Source organism: Branchiostoma floridae, chromosome 15 (genome assembly GCF_000003815.2).
Source record: "Branchiostoma floridae strain S238N-H82 chromosome 15, Bfl_VNyyK, whole genome shotgun sequence".
NCBI lineage: Eukaryota > Metazoa > Chordata > Leptocardii > Amphioxiformes > Branchiostomatidae > Branchiostoma > Branchiostoma floridae.
The window spans coordinates 16569853-16595114 of record NC_049993.1 but is presented as its reverse complement, the minus strand read 5'-3'; the positions used below and the strand labels follow the sequence as shown (position 1 = coordinate 16595114).

Here is a 25262-nt window from a genome sequence, read left to right as displayed (position 1 = left end):
TACCATCGATAAACTAAGAGTCAGTTGCCACAAACTGCGAATTAAATCAGGAAGGCACAACCGCACTCCTCTAGAACAAAGAGTCTGCCAATTTTGTACTTCAAACATGGTAGAAGATTAGGTGCACTTCAATGTTGATTGTGATATGTATACCAATGATAAAAATATTCTATTAAATTACATAGAAAGTAGATTCCCTCATTTTAGACACATGAGTAGCACTGACAAGTTTATAGTCCTCATACGTTTTGACAAACCAACCATAGCCAAACCCATACAGTCCTATATTTTCACCATTACCAAGAAGCGAGAAGAAGCCGAACTTCTGTGTTAGACAAGATTTGTGATACTTTTATATGTATATATGTTTTGACTTGTTGGGCAAACTGTACAATAAAGGTCTTCATTCAATATATTTAAAAAAACAACAACAGAAAAACTGTCTTATAAAAACAGTCGAAGAAAAGGGTATTCTGTTTACCTAAAGGAAACAGAGAGTACAATCGTTGTCATTTGCATAGAAAGCAGACATGACATCTGTTACACATGTCTATGTAGGTCTTTTGTTTGAAAGGTCCGGTTTTGTGAAGGTGTGAATCTCGCTTACTAAACAAACAGCTCACCTTGTATAACAATAGCCAAGGTTTGGAACATTTTAGCAATAATCTCATTGTCTATCTTTATGGACAAAAGCTATGATTTACTCTAGGTCTGTTTGATCTGACTGACTGTAACTTACAGGTGAAGACTGTTGGATAAAAAAAATGGATTCAAAACAGAAAAATCAAGTTTGCAAACGAAACATTCTTGTACAGACATTATCATATTTTCTTCACGTCACAATTTCTTCATGTCACTACAGTTCTAGAGTTCAGTCAACATGCTATCCTCAAACATGTCAAAACTATCAAGTTCGTTCTGTTGAACTTCGCGAGCTTCGTTGAACCCCTCCATGGCCATACTGTCTTGGAATGACAGGCTGCGCACGCTTGTGGCTGGGTTGGGTCGGCTGGGTGGTGCGGGCGTGGTCGTAGGGTTGCAGTTTGTGATGTCTGACATCGGCGTGCTGGTACGGCGCCGGGGAGGACGGGCGTCGGCTGGCGGTGCACCCGCAAGGTGTCGGCTGGCCTTTTCAGGGTCGTACTTGGTCGGAGGATCTCTCGTGCTGAAAACTCCTTCCTCCTTTCTTCTGGGGGTGTGCGAGGCCCGGTACTTGGGGTCTTCATCTAGTCTGGTCTGCAAGGCGTTACATAAGTCCGTTAACGCTGGGGCACGGAATGATGGCGGTTTCACGAGCCACACAGCGATGCCGTCGACCTCGGCGTCTTCCTCGTCTGACATGAAGTCAGCAGCCACCCCAGTCCACAACGCCTTCTCCTCCTCTGTCCTGATGACACCTGCTCTTGCGTCCAGCAACTAGGATAAAAAGAGCAAAATAGAAAGCCTTTCTTTAACAATTGATACATTGTGGTCATGAATAACGTTTACCAGTGGTATTTCACAATACATGTAATTCATTATGTTACAATTTTAAGACTTTATATCCGTACATAAAACAAACGCGCTTACCAACAAGCTTTTCATGTAATTCATTAAAACGCAAAATGCAGAAAAGATTGTTGTAACACAACTTACGTCAAAGAAAAGGGGGTTTCAAGCAGATAATTTTTAATATTAAAGAAGTAGTAAAAACAACAAAGCACCAACAGTCTAATGAAAACACGTTTCATATGAATATATCATACGATTAATACATTTAGGAGCCAAAAGGGTAAACCATTGACCTGATTTCAAGAGTACTTTTAGAAGTTTGCAATTGTAGAGTGTCTCCTAATAGTGTGAAATAAACTTATGCATATCAAAGGGTTTGCTGTTATCAAGGCTTGTTATCATGTATTTAGATAAACAACATCTGTTTAGACTCACCCTTCCTCTTCGCGAACGCAGACACTTCTCTCTCTTCTGTTTTGCAGACTTCTGTGCATTTTCTGGACGGCTCAGCAAATACCGCCGACGAACTGTCTCATAATATGAAACACAGGCAGCTGGGAACAACAGATACAGACATTGAAAATAAAGCTAAATGCTTTCTGCATTAATGGATAGCCAGTTAGTTGCTGCTAATCATGTCCATAAAAATTTATTTGCATTATGAAAATATGTTTAGATATATTGTCCATAAAAAACGGATTACAAACAACCACAACCCTGTCCTTTCAGTGCTTTGTGTCCTTTGTGTGTGTAAAGGACAAATCAAAGTGACGTGATTATATATACAAGCCTTTTCTTTTATGTGCACTTGTGGGTGTAGTAAACTATTGTATCTGGTATCTGTTTAAACTTGTTTGTCTTTAAGTAAACTGGATTACAGACGGATACAACTTTTTACAAGGGCGCTTTTCATTTTGCTCACCTCGGATCGCGTTTGGAGTGTACTCTGAAGTGCCAGCGATTTCTTTGATGAGGAAGCTTGTTACCGTCTCGTTGTGCGGCGCATTCAGTCTATGGGAAGAAAACAAATAAACAAATTGCTTAATGTTTCTTAAATCTAAATATGATACCTATGGATTTATGGATTTCTTTTTTAGCATTTCATAATTTATAGAAGTCTTTAAAGCATTTTGCCACCGGCGTGAATATAATCATGGGGGACTAGTCAGACTACAGGTAGATATGAAGTTAAAATAACACCACCCTTTGGCTTCCAGGGAGACCCACGTGTGGCTGTGGAGGCAAACAGTGGCGAGGAAGATGCAGAAATATGGATGGAAGAAATGCTGCAAGGAGATGAGTTTGCCCCAATCAGCGAAGGCGTGGCGGACAACGAAATGCCAGAGGAGAGACGTCGGGAAACTGTGTTCATGCGCCTGTTAGCTATGGTTTTGTTAGTGTGGCAGACGATATTTAAGATTTCTGATAGTGCAGTCTACTCATTGTTGCTATGTTTTAAACTGTTCATTCAGGCTATCGGACATGCTTATGGTGTTCAGAGTATCATTGACTTTTCCCATAATATCCCTATAACGCTGTATACTCTCAGGAACTGTGTAGGTCTAGACCGAAATAACTTCACGAAATTCGTTGTGTGCCCAAAATGTAACACCAGATACACGATGGAGGAGTCATTCCACATTAAGAGAAATGGTTCAAAAGTGTCCAATAAGTGTGAATTTGTACCGTTTTATAGTCACCCACACAGGCGTTCTGAGCTTCGACAGAAATGTGGTACAGTTTTAATGAAGAAGGTGAAATCTGTCAAAGGCGAGGAGTACATGTATCCTAAGAAGACTTACTGTTACAAAAGTGTAGTAGAAACACTCCAAACCTTTGTGAAAAGACCGGACTTTATGAGCAAGTGCGAAGAGTGGAGAGAGAGGAATGTCAAAGAAAACGAAATGGCGGATATTTATGATGGTCAAGTGTGGTCAGATTTCCAGTATGTAGACGGAACAGCCTTCTTGGCGGAACCTAACAATCTGGCCTTCATGCTAAACTGTGATTGGTTTCAGCCATACAAACATAGCGAATACTCAGTAGGTGTACTGTATCTTGTAGTGTTAAATCTGCCCCGCGAAGAACGGTTTAAAGAAGAAAACATGATTGTAGTAGGGATAATTCCAGGACCTAAGGAGCCTAAACTGAATATCAATACATTCTTGGAGCCATTAGTAGAAGAGTTGCAATACCTGTGGAAGGGCGTGCTCTTGCAGGATAACTCTGACCTGGAAGAACAGTTGTACCGTGCTGCTCTTGTATGTCTATCTTCAGATATTCCAGCTGCCCGCAAGTGTGGAGGCTTCGTTGGACATTCGGCATTGAGAGGTAAATCTATTGTTCAACTGTTTTGAATTTCTTAACTTTGAAGCCATAATGTATGATGACTCTGTAAATATTAATCTCCAACCAGAAGCTGGGTCGGCCGCGGGATAAATAATGGTTGCGGTTATTATCTGCTAGACTTCATTATTGGTAAAACCACGACTGCGACTACTTATAAATTATATGAACTATGGACACAAATTGTATTTGTTGTATGTAACTAAACTTGTTTCTATTCCTATATCAACAATAGGGTGCAGTAAATGTTTGAAAACATTTACGAGGGCAAGATTTACAACTAAGGCAGACTACTCCGGCTTTGACAGAACAGCCTGGACGCCACGCGTACATGCTGACCATGTGCGCTATGCCAAGTTGGGCAGGAGAGCCAAGACAAAGGCAGAAAGGAAAAGGATGGAAGACCTGTATGGGGCAAGATGGTCGGAACTTTTCCGTTTGACTTATTTTGATTCTTGTAAATATGTGGTGATTGACCCGATGCACAATTTGTTACTGGGTACTGCCAAGCATGTGTTTAAAGTGTTCATTGAACTAGGTGTCATCAGTAAGAAGGATCTTGATGTAATTCAATGTAGAATAAATAGTATGAAGGTGCCACATGACGTTGGAAGAATTCCACGCAAGATAGCTTCTGGATTTAATGGATTTACCGCCGATCAGTGGAAGAACTGGACCTGCATTTATTCACTGTTTTGCTTAAAGGGCCTGATAGACACTTGCTATTATGAGATGTGGTGCTATTTTGTTCAAGCTTGTCGCTTGTTGTGTGTTCGAGTTATCACACGTGAAGCTTTATATGAAGACTCTGTCAAGCAACGCATTCCCCATGTTGTCTGTCTCTAGACCAGTGTCCCGTCTCAACACATCTAGGTATGTAAGAGGTGGTCTGCCCTGTCTCCTTTTTCCATGAGCTGGCTTCCATAGAACTAGGCTGGACACCGCTTCCTTGTTATTTCTGTAGCAGTGCCCCGGAAGCCTCAACCGTCTCGCCCGTATTGTGTTTGTCAGTTTGGGGAGTCCAGCGTACAACACTTTGTTGGTGCAGTGTTACTCAGTTCAGTTCATCCTTATCCGGTGACGCTATGAAGTACTTCCATACGACCCTGTCGCGCATGACAGACAGGAGGTCTCCGTCTTGGAGGCCAACATCTTCCTCAATCACCCTCTTAAGGGTCAGGGATTGTCGGTCACGTCTTCTCTTCTCGTCGGGCCGCCAGAGAAGAACCCTACCGGCAATCTCGTCGTGACGCATCACATGACCAGCAAGGGCCAGGCGTCGGTCGCGAATGACTCTAGTAATCCGTGGCAGACCGTTGTACAGCTGTGTGTTAGAGGTGTGACTCTTCCAGTCAACATCCAAGGTGGCACGGAGAAGCCGGGTATAGTTCCCGTCGAGTTGGTGCAGTGTTACTCCCAGTTTATATTGTGCACACATCTCAACATTCTTGTGTAGCACCCGTCTAGCTGCTTTTCCAGTTTTGGTGTTACAGTCCATGTTTCCCAGCCATACAAGAGTACGGGCTCCACTGTTGAAAGAAAGAGACGTACTTTCAGTTTGCTTGACAGATCTGATCTCCATATCTTGCTGAGCTTGTTACAGGCCCTCCAAGCTGCTGCCTTGCGGGAGTTGATGTCCTTGAAGGTGCTTTCCACACTTCAGCACGAATTATCATTTATAGCAATCTCACATGAAATCCTCAAATCATTACAGTGTACCGTGATAAATCTTTATCCATCAGACCTTATCGGATTGCACAATCAAAACTTGTCAATCGTCTGCTTTTTTTGCGCTTGCCCTGTTACCTCACAAATACTGAGAACATCGTCACGGGCACCCAGTCAGCAAATGAGTATAATTGCCACACTCATAAAAAATGCCTGTTACCTCTTCCAGAACCCCTAGGTGAGGCCAAACGTCACTTGTGGCTGAGGCATAATAATATACTGTGGTTGCTGCATATTGAACTGTGGATTCTGTATTGACCATCTCTGCACCAGGGCTGCCTGTGCATACGCAGGGCTCACCTGGGTACCAAGGGTAAATTCAGCACTTCAAAACTGGGTTACTAATCTTACGAACCACATCTGAACAAGACAATTCTTTTACAGTTGCTTTCAGCCTTTTACCATTCCTATGGTCTCTTAAGTCCTTCCACAGAAGCCTGGAATTCTTCTACCTTTCTATGCTTCTTCCTCTTTGCATCTAACAAGCCATATACCAGCTGCAACGCAGTTGTGGGTTCCAGAAATATATATAAATCACATTTCTTAGACCATTGGCCCTATGCTACATATCTACGGACCGTACGTACTTTCAAATGTATATATATAATGTATTTAAAGTATGTTACCTACGGTCACTTGTTAACTTTTCTTTTTCTTATCATTCCTGTGAACAATCTTTCGGAGAGACTTATTGGCCACATCAGTAATAATATTTGTAATTTCCTTAACAGAATTGCACATTTGAGAATGATCTATTCATAAATTTCTGTAAGTTGGATGATGTCGATTGCGCTTGTAGTAATCCAGTGAATTTTGCACGAGAATCCTCGTCCCATATATATTTTGTTGGTAATGGATTCGCCGGGGTATTTTCTTTTTTCACATAAGGAGAGTAGTTTCTGGATATGGAACATGACAATGAGCAGTGGTGACAAAACATGGAGAGGTCATTTACTTTTAAATATTGAACTTTGGGGAGAAATTCTGAATTCGTGATATCATAGTCTGCCAGGCTTAAGCCATTGTATTAGTGACATGTCAGTTTTCCTGTTAGGTCACCGTCCGGTACCCGTCCATTAGGATCACGAGGTTGACTGCAGAGCAAAAGTCTAAGAGTTGTTTTATCTGTTCACTCATTTGTCACAGCTGGACCTACACTGTATATCTTCTCTTACGTCTACAATTTCATGACTCAAACAGTCGTCCTGGATGAAAGATTATTGTAGGGATGCTGTCCTGGGGTTTAAACCACCCTAAAGGAAAATGTCTCCTTGATTTAAGAATTTTAAAATATCTTGTTGCAAAATGTCAAAAACTGGATTGTTTTTCATTTCATAGATGAAAAATTTTCAGGGGAGAAATTGGCACATTCGACGTACAAATCACGCTCCAGACCAAAGAAATTTCTATCTAATTTGCACCAAATAAAACCTGGGTGCCTTGTTGAAAGTTTTGTCACGCCTTTTGAGAATTTGTACTTAAACATAATAACTAAAACACCTGAATTTCTTTTGGACGATTTCTTAGCTCTTCTATCACTTCTAAAAAAACTAAAGGGATCTAAACTAAAGTTTTCTCCTGGGTTGAGCCAGGCTACACTCAAAAAATAATCGGAACAATAGACCATTAAGTTTTACATTTTGTGCTGCTTGCTCAACATTCTCCATTTTCTGTGCCTTCTTTTCCAACGCTGTTTTATTTTTACCATTTTTCAGTCATTTTTCCTTCCTACGAAGTTGCTCTTCCTGGCGTGTTTTGCTTCTACAACACGGTTGCTTTCTTCCGTGTTACATTCATATACCTGTCTCTTTTGTCTGGAGGAAGAGACAAGCTCCAGTTAAATGTCTTGTTCGGCGCCATGATGACTCTTGCTTCTCGTGCTGCATTTGTGGCACTTGGTCTGACCTATTGGTCGCGATCCAACTGAGCACGGTTACCCTCATTTGCACGATGTGATGTAGATAAAATTGAATGTTCATAATCCAGCAAAGGATATTAGGAGAATAGGGACACACTTGGTTCTTTCCAAAATGTTTGTGGGTCTGATTTACTAAGTTTATGAAGATTGCTCCATTGCCTTTCTTTGAAGAACTTTTTGTTTTAATCTTTTTTATTACAAATCTTAAGGCTGTTGAAATAAGCATAGCGAAGAGCGGGTTTCCATGGACATTTAGAAAATTCTTAAGCTTAAATATCAACTTTCCGTTTGAGAGCGGCACATGACTGGTTCAACCATTTTTAATACAATCTGTCTTAAGGACTTGTCGGCAAAATGTACGTGTCTTCGATTTCTTTCACGGTGCCCTCTATAGTCGAGAGGGATTTTATCCATGAATTCCATCTGTAAATCCATTAGAGTTAATGGAGCTTGTAATGCCTCTACAAATTCATTTATGTTTAGAATTGTCGTCCCAAATATATTTTGTTGGAAGTGGATGTGAAAAAGGTTTAGTTTGTTTTGTATAGGGTGAATAATTCGTAGAGATTACGGAGGTATCGTCCACTTTAAAGTATTTATCTTTTGGAAAGAATTCCGAGCTAACAATACGCAATAGTCCACTAGACCAGAACCGTTATATTTATGGCAGGTAAGCCTTCCGGACAAGTCTCCTCTGACTCTACCGTTTAGGATGGTTAGATTAGCAGATGTACAGAGCTCAACTAATTACTTGCCATATTTGTCGCAGTTTGATCTACACTGTAGGTCATCTTAGAAATCTATGAAATCGTGATTTGGTAGTCATCTTCAATTGCAGTCTCCTGTAGAGATGCTGTTGTTGCGTTAAGGTCACCTAAAAACATTATGTTCCCTTGATTACAGAATTTTGAGATATCATCTTGTAGGATTTCAAAGTGCAAGCTGCTGCTTTTATTAATAGATGATAAATTATCAGGGGAAATGTATAGGCACTTTACATCTCAAACAGATCCCTTCTAATCTTATATCAGACTGTTTTGTTGGAAGTTTCCAAAGGCCTTTCACAATGGTTTCGAAACATTATTACTACCCCGCCTGAGCTCCTAGAATAACTAAAACAATCTATTCAATTTTTTCCTCCGGCTTAAGCCAAGTTTCTTGCATACACACGAAATAAAAATCTTCTAAACACCTAATAATATCGTCGTCCTGGCTTTTCCGCTTAAGCCCACCCTGGACATTCCATGAACAAACCTTTAGAGGCTACCTTTTTCGCTGACATGTTGAGTTTGATAAGCGGACGATAATAACAGATATTCTAACAATGAGAGCTTAGCTACTTTGTGCGCAGAGTGAAACGATACAGGATAACGTAAACATGTACTTATAAAACTTATATTACATGTAGGTTTTCCCCATCATGCTGAATTGATATATTTGTATATGTTAAAGTGATTCTAACTTAGGAGAAGATAAATTTAAGGAATATGTTGAGTGATAAGGTAATTTTGTCACCTGGGTGATCACTTGGATACTACTGGTCGTTATTCTTCTATTGTACCGATATGTCTCCAGTTAAGTGTCTCAGGAAGTCTGTCAGATTGACGCTTGTCCCCAGTCTCAGCAAACGTTGGTCTAGTCTTGTGGTTCCACTGTGGAGGTGGTGGGGGTACCGGGTTCCAGTGAAACAGCGGTGGTGGGTTCCTCTGAGGCATCCGCAGGGGTCCTGGCGAAGGTCGTCTGTCAGGCTGCACAGACTTCCTTGGAGATTCCTGCTAGGTACCCAATGGCTGGTGTCGGCCGAATTGTGGGCGGTAATGCACCGTTTCTCCCTGGTTTCCTGTGTTGTGATGTCGGGTTTCTGTCTTGACTTACAGATGAAACTTCACGTCGGTGCCGATAGTGTGCTTTTGACATCCGCCACCCAAAGCCTGACGCCTGAGTCGGGCTTGATGTGGATGCCGTCAGGCTTGTACAGCGTCTGAGTGATTATTTCTTCTAGCATTGTTATTTCTTCTAGCATTGTTTTAGCGAGACTATCAGCATTACTGATATCTACAGTCTAACTATACTATACTTGAACAGCACTAAAACAACGTCATGTTTACTAAGACATTGCTTATTTTGGGATGGTACTACTAAAGTAAAAATACGTACAATCTAAAAAAAGACCGAAATCCGGATGTCTCATACCCTGTCAGAATATAATTAACGAGGGGTTTCAGGGGAAAGGATTGGCAAAATGACCGAAATGATAACACGAAACCTATGGATGTATACTAATCTGTGGAATTTGGTGACAGGATAAGCGTCCATCGTGGATAACATTGATATTCAAAGTTGAATAACATCGATGTGTAAATTCTTAACGACTAACGTGAACTCAGTCACAGGCAAGTTTCAAAAACAGTTTATTATTTATTGACAAACAGTAAATAGAAGACTACCAAAATCAAAATATATATTGTCAGCCATTCTATACAGACTTTGACACAAAACTACGCATTACACATAAACTCTCAAAACAAAACAAAAATATAAGAAAACTTCAGGTAGTGCACTCATCTCAAATACAGCTCCAAAGTTAATAAAGTCAAGTTCAATGGTGCACAAAGGTATAGTCTTCTAATAGTTACAGTATCAATAATATTTAGGACAAAAATAGCAATGCATATAAAACGTTCCAAACAGATTATGCATTGCAAAATAGTTATTCTTAGCGCATCACAATACTAATAGGCTACTTCCTTGTCGATGTGCTTTGGAGTGTGTTGATGCCGTCTATCACTGCTTGCAACAGGTCGACTTCAGTACGCCCTAGTCGCTGGTGGTTGGACAGGTCATACATCCCTCCTTCAGCCTCAGAGGTTTCTGAAATAAAACGAATTTGTAAGTAAACGAATAGACAATTGTCTAGTCACTAAACTGCCATCAACAAACAAGGGACTGACCAACACCACGTGCCATACCTTTAACCTCCAGGATGCTATCTTCAAGAATTCGCTCATACATACACACACACACACAGTGTTATAAAGTTAAACAATCCCAAGGTTTACTTACACATTTCACTAGTATTATATGAATGAATGAATGAATTTTTTTTAAAGTGTCATGCGTTTTTTAAAACGCCCAGCTTATAAGACACTCATTGTGACATTGATTTTCTGTGCAATAAGCCTCCTTAAACAATCTTAAAGTTCTAAGTTTGGATTTTTGCCATCTACTAGCAGTACAATCGTCTTTTTACATATGAAAATGATTTATCTTTTATTTGCTTTGTTTGTCTTAGTTTGTTTATGAAAATGTACTCCTGTTCAACACTTCAAAATATTTCCTGTACGTCCGTGCTCCATAGGCACTGGTAAAATTCTCACCACCATGTTGGCCTCTAACGTCCAGTCCAAGCTGACGACACTTGTTCCGGACATCGTTAAACGCTGGGGGTACGCTGACGTGAACACTAGCGCGCATGCCCGTGCCGAGGTTGGTGGGACAGCTGGACAGGTAGCCATACTGCTTGTGAAACGCAAACCCCGTCTGCGCATGCCTCAGCAGAGCCTTGTTGATGGCGTTGATTCCACGACACAGACGATCGAATACGGCCTTGACATCTGCACCTGTTTTCGATTGGAAAGGCTGGTCAGACTGATATATAATTGAAGACAGGCATAAATTTAAAGAGCAGATTTTCATGGGATGCAAATGTTTTTTTTTTTTACATGTATAATTTCTATGTACCTTTCTGCATGGAGATAATCCTAAGATGATCTTCCTCATTTACCCACACCAAAAACGTTTTGGCATCGTTGTAAAAGATGCCACGTCCTTCCGGCCAGTTGCGATGTATTCCAGCGGCCACCTGGTACTTGTCATTCTCCTGGTTGGAAGACCAATTAGAAATAGGACCTTAAATATCTGTCAATGATTGCCATTTAGAAAGATGCTGTAGACGTACCAGATAGGCGTTTATTTGTTATCAAAGATACATGTGAGTAACGTGCCTGAAAAAGATATCCATCATTGGCAAGATTGTATTTTTCCGAGCTTGTCAAGGAATCGTATGGATAGTAGTGTCCGCAAAGATCACCCTTCAGGTCTTCCAGTGCAGTCACCAGGAGACTCTCTACCTCCAGACGTTGCTCTCGGGACATGCCTGCAGGAAATCCTGTTTGAATCAAGAAACATGATCAACAATAATGTTGGAACCAACATACAACTGATAAATCAACGTAAGAGGTCATAGAACTGTTGGAATATTTACATTACGCTAATAAAGTAAAATTCCGTTCAACGCCTTTCTTCTAATGCGTTTGTTTTGCATGTTGAAAGATGTGATGATTGGTACAAGAGCACAGAGAAATAATGTTTTAATGATAAAAATGCCTATGAAGAAAACATTATCGAGATAATTATGACAGTATCTTTTTAGAAATGAACACTTAAATTGTTTAGACATGGGTTGAGGTGCGAACTAGCCTGTGTTTACACAATCTCTCGCCCCTCCCTGAAACTGTAAAGCGGACCGCTAGGAGCGCTATTTCAGTCAGACTATCGTACGACAAGATTGGCAGTGATCATACCGTAACCGGCCAGGTTCCTCACCACCCTGCATCTGGTGGACAGGACTGGCGCTTCACTCTGAATCACAGACGTCAAACGGCGAGCATCCAGGCAGGAGACGTGCGCAGGTAGTTTATCGAGCCCGTGGTATTCTCTGCACGTAGTGAGGTGGAAGGAGACAATAATAGAAAGAGACCATAAACAACATCCGGAAAACTTTAATCATTTGGAAATATATTTGCAAATGAATGAATATCTTTAGGTATGATAATGAATAATTATGTAGATTACAATCAGATATCTCCAGGCTCATGTTCCTTAAGATTCTGGATAAGGTTCAGGAATTGTATAGAGAGAAATGGCTTTATTTACATTTACAAATAGTAAATATTGCGTTTTTTCCTGAAATAATGTGGATGTTGGAAATCAAACAGAAGCCTGACAAACACGAATTAAACACTTAAATGTACGTTGTCTTATGAAACCTTTATCCTGATTTCTTTTGATTATCCGACAGGTAGTTCATCCATCACAGATGAAATAATACAAGAAAACATTTGATTTGAACTTACTTCATGATAGGTTCGAAGAGGGTGCTGTACAGACTATAACATTCCTCGTCCCCTGCATATACCCCAATACTGCTGCTGGGAACCTCAACTCCGCTCCGTACAACATCGGAGATGGTGAAGTCAGTCAAGGATGTCTTTTTGTCCTGGAACCAAATATATACATATCAAAGATTGTGATGATACCTTTCTTCCCATCAAATGTTAAGCAGTTCGAAAGAAACGTTACATAAATCTGTACATTTAGAACGTACAAACCAAAACACGTAATGTGGATTTACATGTTAATTTCATATTGCGCAACGGTGAAATTCTCCCACCTTCAACTTTTCCCACAAGTTTTGGTTTAGGACTTTGCGTGCCAAGCAACAATGGCGGCTGGTCCAATTCGGATACTTCAGGGCTGCACATATCTTGGAGCATCCCATTGACCTTTCCATGTTTCTGGCTAAAGATAGTATGTTGTATTAAACAGTGAACACAGGTGTAGAAAAAAAATCAGTATTGATTTACCTTCGCTAGGTGTTTTTGGTAGCGTGTGTGTGGTTGAATAAGAATGTTGATAGATAAATATTATGCAAATAAAGATATCATTTGCATGATTAATGAACAAAAAGCTATAATCCCACTGGTAAGTGACTGGAATTTCTTGTGCCATTTGGAAGTTATGTACAGGTGACCATTAATTATGCAAATGAGGACCGCATAAATTATAAAAAAATGCGACGAAAGCCTTATAATATGTGTAAGTCTATCATTTGCTAGGATCATGGAGGAGATGATCAATGTACTTAATTCATACAAATGAACCTATTTACATACTTCATAAAAAACAATACACCAGTTGTAATGGTAAAGTTAAGTTTCAAACTCTAGTTTCATACGTTTAGATTCATCTGTTCAGTTATGTATACAGTCAGGGCTGCCCAACAAGCCGATATCCATTACAAAAAGTCCTTACGACGGAACAATATACAAGCGTTTAGAAGGTACATATGAAATACAAAACTATGAATTCGAATTCTCTGAACCTTCTAAGGCGACGGCCATTCTCAGAGGTTGAGATCAACGAATACGAATATTGTGGTGCATCTTTTTGAAACATTATAATAGTGGCGACAGGATTTGGTACTTTGTTTTGGATCTGTCGTTTCTTCATAACGATGCGATATATTACACTAAATGTATTCTCAGACATGTTGTTCGAAAGCAGCATGAAATATTCATGGGGTCGTGAGTCATTTTGATGTCACATTGTGCGTAGAATGATGCAGACAAAAAGCCATGGGGACCCTTTATTGTGATAGCCTGCAAGTTCACAATACAAGTGATGAAGAACCACGTTTACCTGTGTGTGAGTCTGTCTGTCTGTGATCAGCATAACTCGAGAAGCCTAAGACGTATCCTGATGATATTTAGTAGGTTGGCAAGGGTAGGGTAGGAAAGCAAAGGTTAACTTCAATAATGAGCCCCCTAGCGACTTTCTTTGGCACTGCATCTGTGTTCTGTACTGTGGTCCTGATTTTTAATAGTAGATAGCTCTTGGGACAGACAGTTTGAATTGCTGTAAGTTTGTAAGACAGCAAGAAGTACGTTTTAGAACTGCAGGGGGTGGTCTCGCTTCAACCTTTTGGCAAAAATAACTTTAAAAAGATTATAAATATATGTATGAAGATTATATTTTTGCTACACACTATCAGGATATATATAACCCCTCTAGCTCGTTATGATACACCGCTGCACCACAAAAAAAGGCTCTAAAAACCTCACCTGCTGCTCCCGCGGCAGAAAAGGCTGCCACACCACAGGTGACAGCAGAAGCAGACCCTTGGGTACCATAAAACGCTAGACAATGGGTTTGTGGCTTACTGTGGTGACAAAAAAGCAATCAACAAGTTATGACAGTGACGAGTGAATGGTTTATGGATCCCTACAATTGCGACCTTATCTTCAAGGACCTTTTGAATTTGGGAGAGTTGACGGTATTAGCTGTGTCGTAGGGAAGTTTCCTGTTGCCAGAAGCTCTATATCTCAGTTAATTTACAACTTCTGGCTACCAAGCGTGGACTCGAGAACGAAGAAGCCCACAGAGACAATTGTATGTATATGCATGTATTTATCTATCCGTCTATGAGTGTTCTTTGGTATATGTATATAACCTGTTGGTCTCCCTCTCATCTATCTTTCTCTCTAGTATGTCTGGAAGCGGTGCGAGCGAGCAAACTTAGCGAGCGAGCGTACTTGACCTCGGTAACATACTAGACCGGATTCACTTCCTTGACAAACGTGCATATTTTCATGTCCCTGCGTTATTGTTGAGGCTATCATAAGAGCAATACCATCGTCGACATAATGAAAAGTCTAATTGCTTTTGATCCTTGAAAACTGAAATTATCATCGAGTACGTGGTCACCCACTCGCACTACTGTATAGTAGGTGATCTCTCAGATGATAAATTAGTGTCTTCTACTCTTTGTAAAGCCGTATAGGCCTGATGCGGCCACTGTCCTCAAGGTCACCGACATTATGTTTACTATAAATAGTGTTAGGGACATTTTTCGCCAGTTGATAGTAAATAAACGTACGTGACGCCACATAAATAGATGAGGGGAAATTGTAGCCTCCGCCAGACTTCATACATAAATCGGTTAAATCAGCCAAATAGACGGATAACATGCCAGAAGACCAGAGGAGTACAGTTAGCAACTTGCAGATGCGAATTGCTGGCGTATATTTTATTATTGATTATGCAATTTGATCCTTGAATCAGCATATATTCCATAGCACGTCCCAGTGATCGCTTAACCTGTCTACATACCAAAAATCATGACGATCTGTCAACCCTTTCTTGACTTATTCTCTTATAGACTCGAAAACTGGCTGTTACATTTCTGCGGTACTAGGGACTCAAATCTTCACGACCTACTTTTCCTCCCAAGAGCTATCTACCACTCAATGACCATATCATGTCCACAACACGAGATATCAAAACCTGAATTTCTGCTGCAGCACCGTATCAAACCGCTAGGGATACGGAGCCCAAAATTGAATGATGAAAATACTGTAGAACCTACCTGTTGCTCTAGTTACAGAACATCTAAAGCCTCCGGCGACGAAACGATCTGCCACACCATGTGCGTAGACGCTAGACGTCTATGTCGTCCAGTGTCTGGGTCGCAGTCTTTAGGACGGAAAATTGAGCCGTGGCCCACTGTTTATTGTGCTTGTTGAAACGACCTCGGGGAATTTCTATGTACAATGACCGTTTGATTACTGTACACAGGGCTTATCTCGGTCACGATCAGTTCACCGAGACTTTGCAGTGATCATGATTTGCTGCTGTACGTGTTGTTAGAAAGTTTTAGCTGGCCGAAACCTAAACATCTCAATTCTTTCATTTGTCGACAGTACCAGGCACAGCACCAGGAGAAGATAAGAGAGTGGCCAGATACAATTGTACGTATATCCATGCATGTATTTATCAATCATGTTAATCTATCTATCTATCTATCTCAATTCTATTAGTCTATCTATCTAATCTATCTCATACATCTATCTGGGTGTTAACGTGGAAATATCTAACGGGCGAGTTAACGTCCTGTACATTCGAGGCGAAAGGAGGTGGAATTATTGATTGAACGATTGATTATGTTTCCCGTGGGAAACATGAAAAAGAATGCTAAGAGGGAGGCTAAAACAGCGAGCGTCACACAGTTCGCGTCTTGCCAAACAAACTTAGACAAAGCTCAGTGCTTGACGTTCTGTGTACCATCCATGGAGGTCACACGGGAGGTTACAGCAGGCGTGGGTTTAACGTTCACCTGACAATTTCTGAGGCTGAGCATGCTATTGTGAACTGAGGCAGGTATTTCAAACTTTGTCACATGTTGAAGCTGAGAAGGACGAAAGGCTATGGAAACACAGAAAGTCTAATTGATATTTCTTCTGAGATAACATCTAGTATTAGACAGTCAATTATGTTGGTTTGTTAAAGAACAAAAAACGCCAATATCAAAGTTATACAGTGACGAAAGGGATAACTACTTGGAGTCCGTGAACACTTGGAGGTATTTTTTGGTGCGTTAATATGTCTGTCTGAGTCAGTGAGTGTTTGTTTTTACAAATTTGCTCTGGAGCAGCATTAATTCAAAGAACCATTGATGGACTTGGTATGTTGTATTGTTGGAAAGACAACGGTCAAGGTCGATTTTAGGCCTCCTCTTGCGTTTCCTTGTTAAAACTAAAGCAAGTTTTCGTAGGATTAATGGTCGATACCCATGCTCTAACTTCCCTGGTGGAGTGCCGGGGTGACCCATGCGTGTCCGACGGGATGACGATTGCCTCTCGCAGCCAGTTGGGTAACTGTGGAGTCCATGGTCATCATCTTCGTCGCCGCGTTTCAGTGCTCGCACCGAGGCGGGCCATCGTTTACTTTCACGTGTCCCGCTAGATGACTACACGGCGGGATAAAGCCTCGATAACTTTGGATGTATATATCAGGTTACTAATGCCCACGCCTATAATGAAAGTAAACTGCTAATATTTAAAAAAAATGCTCAAGATAGTAGGAAAAACTAGCATGTCACATGAAATGTGCATTGATTTTACAGACGACGCAGTTGGCAGCATGGCAGATGACCCGTCTACAGAGCCCATAACCACACCCATTCAACTGCTGTGTGTTCTCCTCTTCTCCGGGATTCTTTTCCAGTACGCGGGGAGGACCAGCGTGTCGGTTGTGCTGGTGGAGCTACAGGTGCCGCAGGAGAACAATACAAACATCAATGTCACTAAGGTCGGCTATTTACATATGTGTTTTTTTTTCACGTTTACGAGTATCTCTGAGATGCATACATACTTTTACCATCTGTCTGTCCTTTGTGTGTGGCACTGTTAAAAAATCAAGACCATAGCATGTCCAGGTCTAAAGATACAAAAAAATAGAAGTTCAGTATGATGCAGTATCGCAAGATAAGATACTAAGATGCAGTATCATGGCACATATTAGGGGCATAGAATTGACCTTGACCTTGGTCTTTCCAACACCTAGCCACATACTACATACCAAATATCATTCTTGAGTTTTCTCTACAAAATCCGGAAACACGAACACACAGACACAACCAAAGCAATATCTCCATTTTTCATGACAATAACTTACTAGCTTTAGTGTATTGCCACATTGTCAGTCTTAAAACAAATAAAAAAATCATCGTAATGTACGCTTAAGGTTAGAATATTTGGCGTTTGATGCCGAAAAGGTATGCCTATGCGTAGAACTGTTTATCAGGACCAGTCGTGTTTGATCAATTTGGTTCTTCTCCATAGTCGGCGGTGCAGTACAGCCAGTTCCAGGTTGGAGTAATCCTGAGTTCAGTCTACATTGGTCTGCTGCCATCCAGCTTTCTGGGGGGCTACCTTGCATATAGATACCCCGCTGTTAGGTAGGTGCTCTACCAGGTTACACTGATATAGTATGAACTTGTTATAGTTTAAAAAATACGAGTGTTGATCTCTGTTTAAATGAGATACTGATTAAACGTAGTACCTAATTAGGTTTACAGTTTGATGACTGATTTTTGCTTTACAGTACCCTCTAATGTCAACCGTATCAACTTAAAGTAAATAGGACAAAATTAAAGTGCAATGAGCAAGTAACTAGTTAGATCTGATCAAATCGTTAAAAGTGAATTTTAAGATTGGTAGGTAGATAGAAGGAATGAAAGAAAGAAAGAAAACAGAAAGACATGACAAATAAATATCACCAATGTTGAATTTTCAGGGTGCTGTTGGCCTCAGTCGGTCTCAGTTCCGTTGTCCACAGTGTCGCCCCATTCGTTTTTCAACACTTCGAAGCAGCAGTGGCGCATCGTGTTGTAGCAGGGCTGGCAGAGGTAAATGTTTAACATGTCCTGTATCTCGTAACGTCTGTCCACAATTCATCAGAAGGGACTCAACAATGGTAACAAAAAACTTAGTTTCTGTAGCAAAATTAAGCAAAACTCATCGCTTCTGACACATCAAGGTCGTGCAGCTATCCCAATAAGTTTCGATATAATGTTAATCATTAACGTCATATATGTGTGTCTGTGTGTGTGCGTTTGTCTATAGAGGGTTCAACATTTTCTTAATTGCACACAGTACGTACATTAAATGATGCACATTTAAAACACGCAGTATGCTGTATACATATTAGACTCAAGTGCATTGATCTGAGAAGAAGAAGTTGTACAGATATTTAAGCAGTTCTTTACATCGCTAAAAGATACATGATCTTAAATCGTCCTACAGGGACTATGTGAGCCTGCTGCTTACGGCGTTCTGAGTGAGCGATTGCTGCCGACGCAAAGTGCCAAGGTTTCTCCTTTTATCTTTGCAGGTCAGAAGGTTGTTTAGTAAATGCATTTAAGTTCGCGGGAAGTTAATTTCGCATTCGCGGGAAAGAGGGTGTTCGCGGTGGTTTTAAGTTCGCTGTAAGACTTCCTCGTGAATACCGCGAACATAAAACCATCGCGAACATTTCTGCATTTACAGTACTGTATTTCATACTTTTATAGCAATTCAAATGTCAATGTGATGTTATCTGTTGTTAGAATGGACATTTTGCTTTTATCAAAGAGGTGCATGACACTTGGTTCATAGTGCAAGTCATTATCAATGACATCCTCATGTTGCCTTTTTTTTAGAGGATTAAGTCAACTCTGCTTTTCCAAAAGTCCATACAGTATCTTTCGTGATACACTGTAAATGCCGTTCCCTAACATACTGAATGTTCTTATATTATCCATCTTTGTACTACAAAGGGCTCTATCTTGGCCAGTTCCTTGGAATAATCGCGACTGGTTTCATCACACAAAGGCTGTTCTGGCAGACACCATTTTACTTTTTCGGTAAGTCTGAATCTGAATCAAATATGACATTCTGCGACGTCATACAAAAACTTTACATTACCCTTATGTCACGTGTCGCTAGGCTACTGACTGATGTAACGATGTAGCCGGATAACCTAGCATAGGCGAAAGGAACAAACCGTTTCCGTCCCTTATCATATAATTAATAACGACTTACCTCTGTGCCTACTTAGTATTCATTCCATTGTTTATGACTTTTTGTTGTCAATGACGTCTGATACACAGGAGGCCTGGGCATAGCATGGACAATCCTAATGGTCGTATTCGAAGCAATGATTTTGAGGAAAAACAAAGATGTCAACAAGACAAATGAGCAGAATAAGAACAAGAAAAAAAGCATGGTACGAACAAGAACTTTTTACTGGCAACACTATTTCTTTCTTTGTTAGTTTTTTCTTGTTGTTCTTCCTTCCTTCGGTCATAAAATGAAGTAACTAAATACATTGTCATTTCCATTATATTCTGTTATAGAAAAGTATTCCCCTACGTCACATCTTGACGTCCCCCGCTGTCTGGGCCTCCATTCTGCTGCAGATAGCGGCCTACTGCTGGGAACCCAATATTCTGCCGCTCTATTTCAACCAAAGCTTTGGAGCAAGCATCGAGCTGGTGGGTGCTCGTGTGTGGACGCGCTTGTGTACGCATGCCTCTGTGTTTATGTGTACGCTTCCGTGTACTTGCATTTCTGTGTGTGTATGTGTGTAAAGTGACCGTATAACAAATGTTTCGCACCATATTTTACGCGTAACTTCACGTCTTTTGTCAAGCCTAGGGAGAGAGGGAGAGCGATTAGCTTTTACCATGTATCCATTTTACGATAGACGCAGAAATGTGTGATGAACCCACATGAAAGCATAACGTCATAAAAAATGAAGTAGTAATATTTGTTTGTATTTTCTACTATGTGCAGGTAGGAGTCCTAGCTGGGATTCCAGTCCTGATATTTGGTGCTTTAGAACCGCTGTTTGCATTGGTTGGGAACCGTTTAAGCAAACGCTTATCAACAACGATCGCTCGTAAAGTGTTGGCTGTAACAGGTATCGTATGTTCCACATGTAACAATTTTCCCGTACACATACGTAGACCTGTTCAGGGCAAGGAAAAATAATATTGATGGATGTAAAGAGGCAACGGCATGGAAACTTCGTAAACAAGCTATGCCCATAGATCTAGAAAGAGGTACTTTCCTGTATCAAACAAAACATGCTGGGAGCATCTGATTTGGTAAAGACCAATGCCTTTCTCCTGTAGCAATGTGACGTAACTGTTACACGTACTGCATGGCAACTTTATTTTTAACGGTTGGTAGCAAAAATATTGAATCACAGCGGTACTTAAAGGAATATCTGGGAAAGAAGGAAGCAATGCAAATATGCATATATTATAAAAGAATGCATCAAACCGAGACGAAGTTAGGTACAGAACTCTATCCGTCTTTGACCTTTTGCTGAGCATTCGGACCCTCAGTTATCTCATCACGAGGAAGACTTGGAAGAAAACTCTTTCTAAGTCGCCTTTTGGTTGTAAATATGTTGAATCTTTAGTGTGTGTGTGTTTTTCCATTTTATTATACAGACATAAGCATATATGATTGTCTTCTTTCTTTATTCATGAAGGCTGCCTGGGCGTTTCTGGCTGCCTTTTCGTGGCAGCCTTCACCTCCAACTCTGTGGTGGCAACCTGTTTCGTCTCTGTGGCTTACGGGAGTTCTGCGGCTAGGGCAGCAGGTAAGTTCAGAGCAGTGTTTACCTGGTTGCATCTTCTTTTGCACAGTGGAGAAAGATGATGAAAGGCTGAATGCAGCTACATGGCTCTTCTCATGACTGTAGATGAATGATGATGATCTTCTTTTTCAATGCACCAACTTTTAAAGGTCATGTTGTACCGGCCCTCTCGCTATGTTAATAAGATATTCCTATTCTTGTTGTTGGAGGGAAAGTCTGTTATCTGGTAGTTGCGTAACGTTTTCTGTCAGGCTTGACATGTCCCTTTTTATGCAGTGTCCAATATCTCGCCATTACATTCTGGGCCAGGTCTAATTCTAACTCTGTCGACAATAACGCCAGGGCTTTTGATAGCATCGGCTGTGTGGCCATCATATAGCTTTACCCAGATACAATAATGTAGTTTGTCTGTACTACCTTTGTTTTGCAAATACGCTATCTACCTATATTTTGTAAATGAAACGTCAGACCAAATTTTGCGTATTTTAGAAACAGGCTAAATAACACTATAGAAATAGACAACTATCTTTGTAATTTCATGAACACAACTCGATCATAATTGCTTTTTATGTATCATACTGTCTGTACATTGTTATGTGAATGTTAATAAAAGTTGTAAAGATTTTTGTCTTTTTGAATAATGTTGTTTGTCGTTCCCAGTTGCTGACGCCAACCCATTTGACATCGCGCCCCGGTACGCCAGCGTGCTGTGCGGGCTCTGCCGGGTTCTGTGCCGAGTGGTGGGGATCACCTTCCCACTGCTGGTGACTACACTTACCAAGAACAAGGTATATGATATACACACCTCATAGTAGCATCACCATTATACTACTAGTAGTAGATATGTTTCTGTGACAACCTTAGCTTATCTCTCTCTCTCTCTCTCTTTCTCTCTCTCTGTGTCAGTCTATATATACAGACTATGAATCTGCGCAAATCAACTAAAGGCAATGGACACTACAGTACAAATGTACAACCTTATAACGATGTACTATAACAAAAATCTACAAACCGAAAGACATGGTATAAATGTACATATATATAAATATCAAATTTTATATATAGAAGCATCATCACATAACTACGTATACTCGCCATGCGAAAAAATATAATGCTCCACCTCTATTGATCATGACTATTGAACATGCTGTTTACATATTGTAAGATAATCATCTGAAATGTTCTTTTTTGTACTATTTGCCACCAAATTTACGGAAGTATGTAAACATGAATTGGTGTGCGATCTTCATTTTTCACACAATATTTGCCAAAGTTACGAAAGTATTGAAAAATGAATTGTCGTATAATTTTTCACACAATATTTGCAGACAAGCCAGGAGTGGTCCCGTGTTGTCCTGATCATTGCCTGCGTGTTCGCGGCTACAGCCCTGTTCTACGGAATCTTCGGCAGCGGGGAGCTCCATTCACTTAAGATTGCCCAGACCTGCCTTGCCAGATATCTCATTTAAATATGATTATTAGGTACTTGGATATTGAAATGAGCCAAGTGCCAGCATATAGCTTGTAAATATGCAGTAGTTTGAGTGATAATTGTCGCCCAGTGTCCCGCCCTCACTTTGCATCCCAATCAGGCGCTAATCTGTCCTGCTGAGGTAATTGCTCAATTTCTAAAATCTGAGGAAGCGCAAAGGAAAGGACAAGACAGTCGTGTGTTTATACATACAGAATACTGGTTCCATGGCCACTAATGATTTTGGCAAAACAAGAAACAATACACATCTGTGAAACGCTGAATGGGGATATGGGAATGCACGCGCTTTGACTAATCTTCAATCTATTTTCTAATCGTCAATTCTTTATTCTTATTGATTCATTTTCGTTAACTATAAATTTGACACTCAAATATGACACTTTTGAGTTTGTCAATCACAGCTGAGCAGCTATTGTAAAAGTTGTATTTGCCACGGCGTATGTGTAGTCTGGTCTTTTGTCTCTGTCCGGGTGTGAACGACAAACAAAAAGTACCTTCTTCACAACCAGGGAGAACTACATTCTAACCCATACAAAAGATGGGGGAAAAAATCACAGTCTCAGACTCAGATAGATGTTTTAAGTATTTGACATGCTTCTGAAAGTTTTAACCACTCCCGCTGCTCTATAAACATTTATAGAAAATTCTATGCATCATACTTGAAGTGCTTCAAGTAAACTGTAAAAGAGCACAGCACAACATAAACACATTAAATAGAAGACACCCTATATATTTCTATGTAAACTCCTTGCCCTAAATGACCAGACTTTTTTGCCCAATATAACGGCCGGGGAAAGGGCATTTCACCAACACGGGCGTTTCTGATAAGGGAAGCACAGGATTCTAGCTATAAAAAGAAAAGAACATACGAGTTGAACTAGTGTGGTTATTTTCCTTTGTTGGCCTAGATCATATGTATGGTTGTCTGCCTGGACCAACCTCCAAATAACACAACTTGTGTACAATTGTCTTGGGGGAAATATAGAAGGAGGAGACCAATGTCACTTTTGTCACGTTTTTCTACAAAAGTTTACACATCGAAGTATACTGTACATGCATTTGGGTGGATTTCAAATTCTTTTCATCATAGGCAATTTTACTCTGACAGCCCTAAACAAACATTCTAATCAGTAATGATAACAAACATGGCGACAGGTCAGAATCATTATGGCTGTAGATTGCATAGTATTCTCTAATGATTTGTTGTTCTCATGGTCAGTTTTATACACTATTTCATGCAAACTATAGCAACCCGTATTATGTTTTACTTCTCAAAGCACACAATTTGGCTCTCTGTTCTATTCTGGAGCGTTCGAAAAAAATTGTTGGACCAAAATCGCGTCATTTCATACCCCAGTTTGGCAGTATTGAGTCAATTAGGTTGTAATGTATTGAGCAAGGAGGTTAATATCTGAGCTATATAACTTATCTCCAAGCAGAACTTGCGGTAGCATAAGATAGTATTAGTGAGGAGTTTCATTGGCCTCCGCCTTCCTTCCCAAGCTAATGATGCTATCTTATGCCACGGCAAACTCCCTTCCTCGGCAAACCAAGCTCCTTGGGCAAAACCCCTTTCCCGGCGCATGAAAACGTAGCTAAACGTTGAAAATTGCGAACCAACGCCCCCCCCCCCCCCATCCCCAATAAAAACAAGCCCCGTTCGAAGACTGCAACAGAGGCAAAGTCGGACTTGTTTTGAGCGAATTTTGCTGAGTTTTTGCCGAATAGTACAGTCTCTTGACACCAGGGATTCGAAGCCGCGCGGGGCCAAAATGCCCGGCCCAGTTGGTGGCACTTTTACATTTTGTATGGTTTTCTGGTTGTGCATCTTGCAGAATCCATCTTCAATGTAAATAGAGAGACTTATTCTCTAACATTGACTAAAATTTTCTCGTTCTATGAGCATAATAACAATCTTGCTACAAAACAACTGTTTATACCAACAGACTAGTCTACGCATAACAATAAACCTTGGTTCTTTTGTCATGACACAAGTGCAAATTACAGCTAATTCCTTCCCATGGAGGTGCTAATTACGACCTGTCACGTTGAGTGATGGGCAGGTTTACTAAAACATGGCTTACAGGGTAAAAATTGATGGTACAAACTTCAAACCTTTGTAGAAAACGGTAGCAATGACTTAAAATGATTGAAAAGGAAATTAAATCGTTGGAAACGTCCTGTTCTACACTCAGATGTAGTTGAATATATTGTATATGGTCTTTGGTTTGAGTTATAAGGTGATTATAGAAAAAGGTACCCTAAAATTACATGCATAAATGTGACAAAATCAATATTTTTCACAGAGCAGGAACATGTTTCTCAATAAATCTCACTAGTTCTGAAAGGGAACATATGTCAGTATGTACTAAAAAATTTTCATGTAATTTGCGCGTTGGGAATGGTTTTCTAGACTACATTTTGTTGGAAAAATTATACATCATAATAAATTGTGATATCTAAAAATTCAGAGTACGTAACTTCATAAATGACTCATGTTTGCATTTCTATAGTTGTGTT

General features: G+C 40.3%; 3 protein-coding genes and 1 long non-coding RNA gene across 4 annotated transcripts; 2 read left to right on the top strand and 2 right to left on the bottom strand.

Moving 5' to 3' along the window:
* Positions 1-347: 347 nt before the first annotated feature.
* On the bottom strand, positions 348-2558 carry LOC118431306. Its single transcript, XM_035842426.1, has 3 exons — positions 2414-2558; positions 1927-2045; positions 348-1416 (listed from the first exon to the last, which is right to left on the bottom strand). Exon 3 carries the CDS (start codon positions 1339-1341, stop codon positions 865-867), a length of 477 nt encoding a protein of 158 aa, XP_035698319.1. The 5' UTR covers positions 1342-1416; positions 1927-2045; positions 2414-2558; the 3' UTR covers positions 348-864.
* A 7665-nt stretch (positions 2559-10223) lies between these two features.
* LOC118431552 (arginine kinase-like) lies at positions 10224-14454 on the bottom strand. Its single transcript, XM_035842793.1, has 7 exons — positions 14386-14454; positions 12619-12761; positions 12067-12200; positions 11574-11651; positions 11225-11392; positions 10861-11103; positions 10224-10354 (listed from the first exon to the last, which is right to left on the bottom strand). The coding sequence occupies exons 1-7, from the start codon at positions 14452-14454 to the stop codon at positions 10224-10226; spliced, it is 966 nt and encodes a 321-aa protein (XP_035698686.1).
* A 3974-nt stretch (positions 14455-18428) lies between these two features.
* Positions 18429-19597, top strand: LOC118431307. The gene is made up of 3 exons (XR_004832962.1): positions 18429-18509; positions 18907-18994; positions 19419-19597. It is a non-coding gene; the product is annotated as an uncharacterized LOC118431307 (long non-coding RNA).
* A 164-nt stretch (positions 19598-19761) lies between these two features.
* On the top strand, positions 19762-22719 carry LOC118431551 (vesicular glutamate transporter 3-like). Its single transcript, XM_035842792.1, has 6 exons — positions 19762-19867; positions 19998-20135; positions 20437-20563; positions 21143-21253; positions 21911-22038; positions 22579-22719. The coding sequence occupies exons 1-6, from the start codon at positions 19781-19783 to the stop codon at positions 22717-22719; spliced, it is 732 nt and encodes a 243-aa protein (XP_035698685.1). The 5' UTR covers positions 19762-19780.
* The last annotated feature ends 2543 nt before the right edge of the window (positions 22720-25262 follow it).

Excerpts from the sequence above, each read along its gene's own strand:
- LOC118431306 (XM_035842426.1), bottom strand. The coding sequence starts at position 1,341 with ATGTCAGACGAGGAAGACGCCGAGGTCGACGGCATCGCTGTGTGGCTC.
- LOC118431552 (XM_035842793.1), bottom strand. The coding sequence starts at position 14,454 with ATGGTACCCAAGGGTCTGCTTCTGCTGTCACCTGTGGTGTGGCAGCCT. Across the intron at positions 11,652-12,066 it reads GAGGAACCTGGCCGGTTACG|GATTTCCTGCAGGCATGTCC; the intron begins GTATGATCACTG and ends TGATTCAAACAG. Across the intron at positions 11,104-11,224 it reads GATTATCTCCATGCAGAAAG|GTGCAGATGTCAAGGCCGTA; the intron begins GTACATAGAAAT and ends AATCGAAAACAG.
- LOC118431551 (XM_035842792.1), top strand. The coding sequence starts at position 19,781 with ATGGTCGTATTCGAAGCAATGATTTTGAGGAAAAACAAAGATGTCAAC. Across the intron at positions 19,868-19,997 it reads AGAACAAGAAAAAAAGCATG|AAAAGTATTCCCCTACGTCA; the intron begins GTACGAACAAGA and ends ATTCTGTTATAG. Across the intron at positions 21,254-21,910 it reads TTCTGCGGCTAGGGCAGCAG|TTGCTGACGCCAACCCATTT; the intron begins GTAAGTTCAGAG and ends TGTCGTTCCCAG.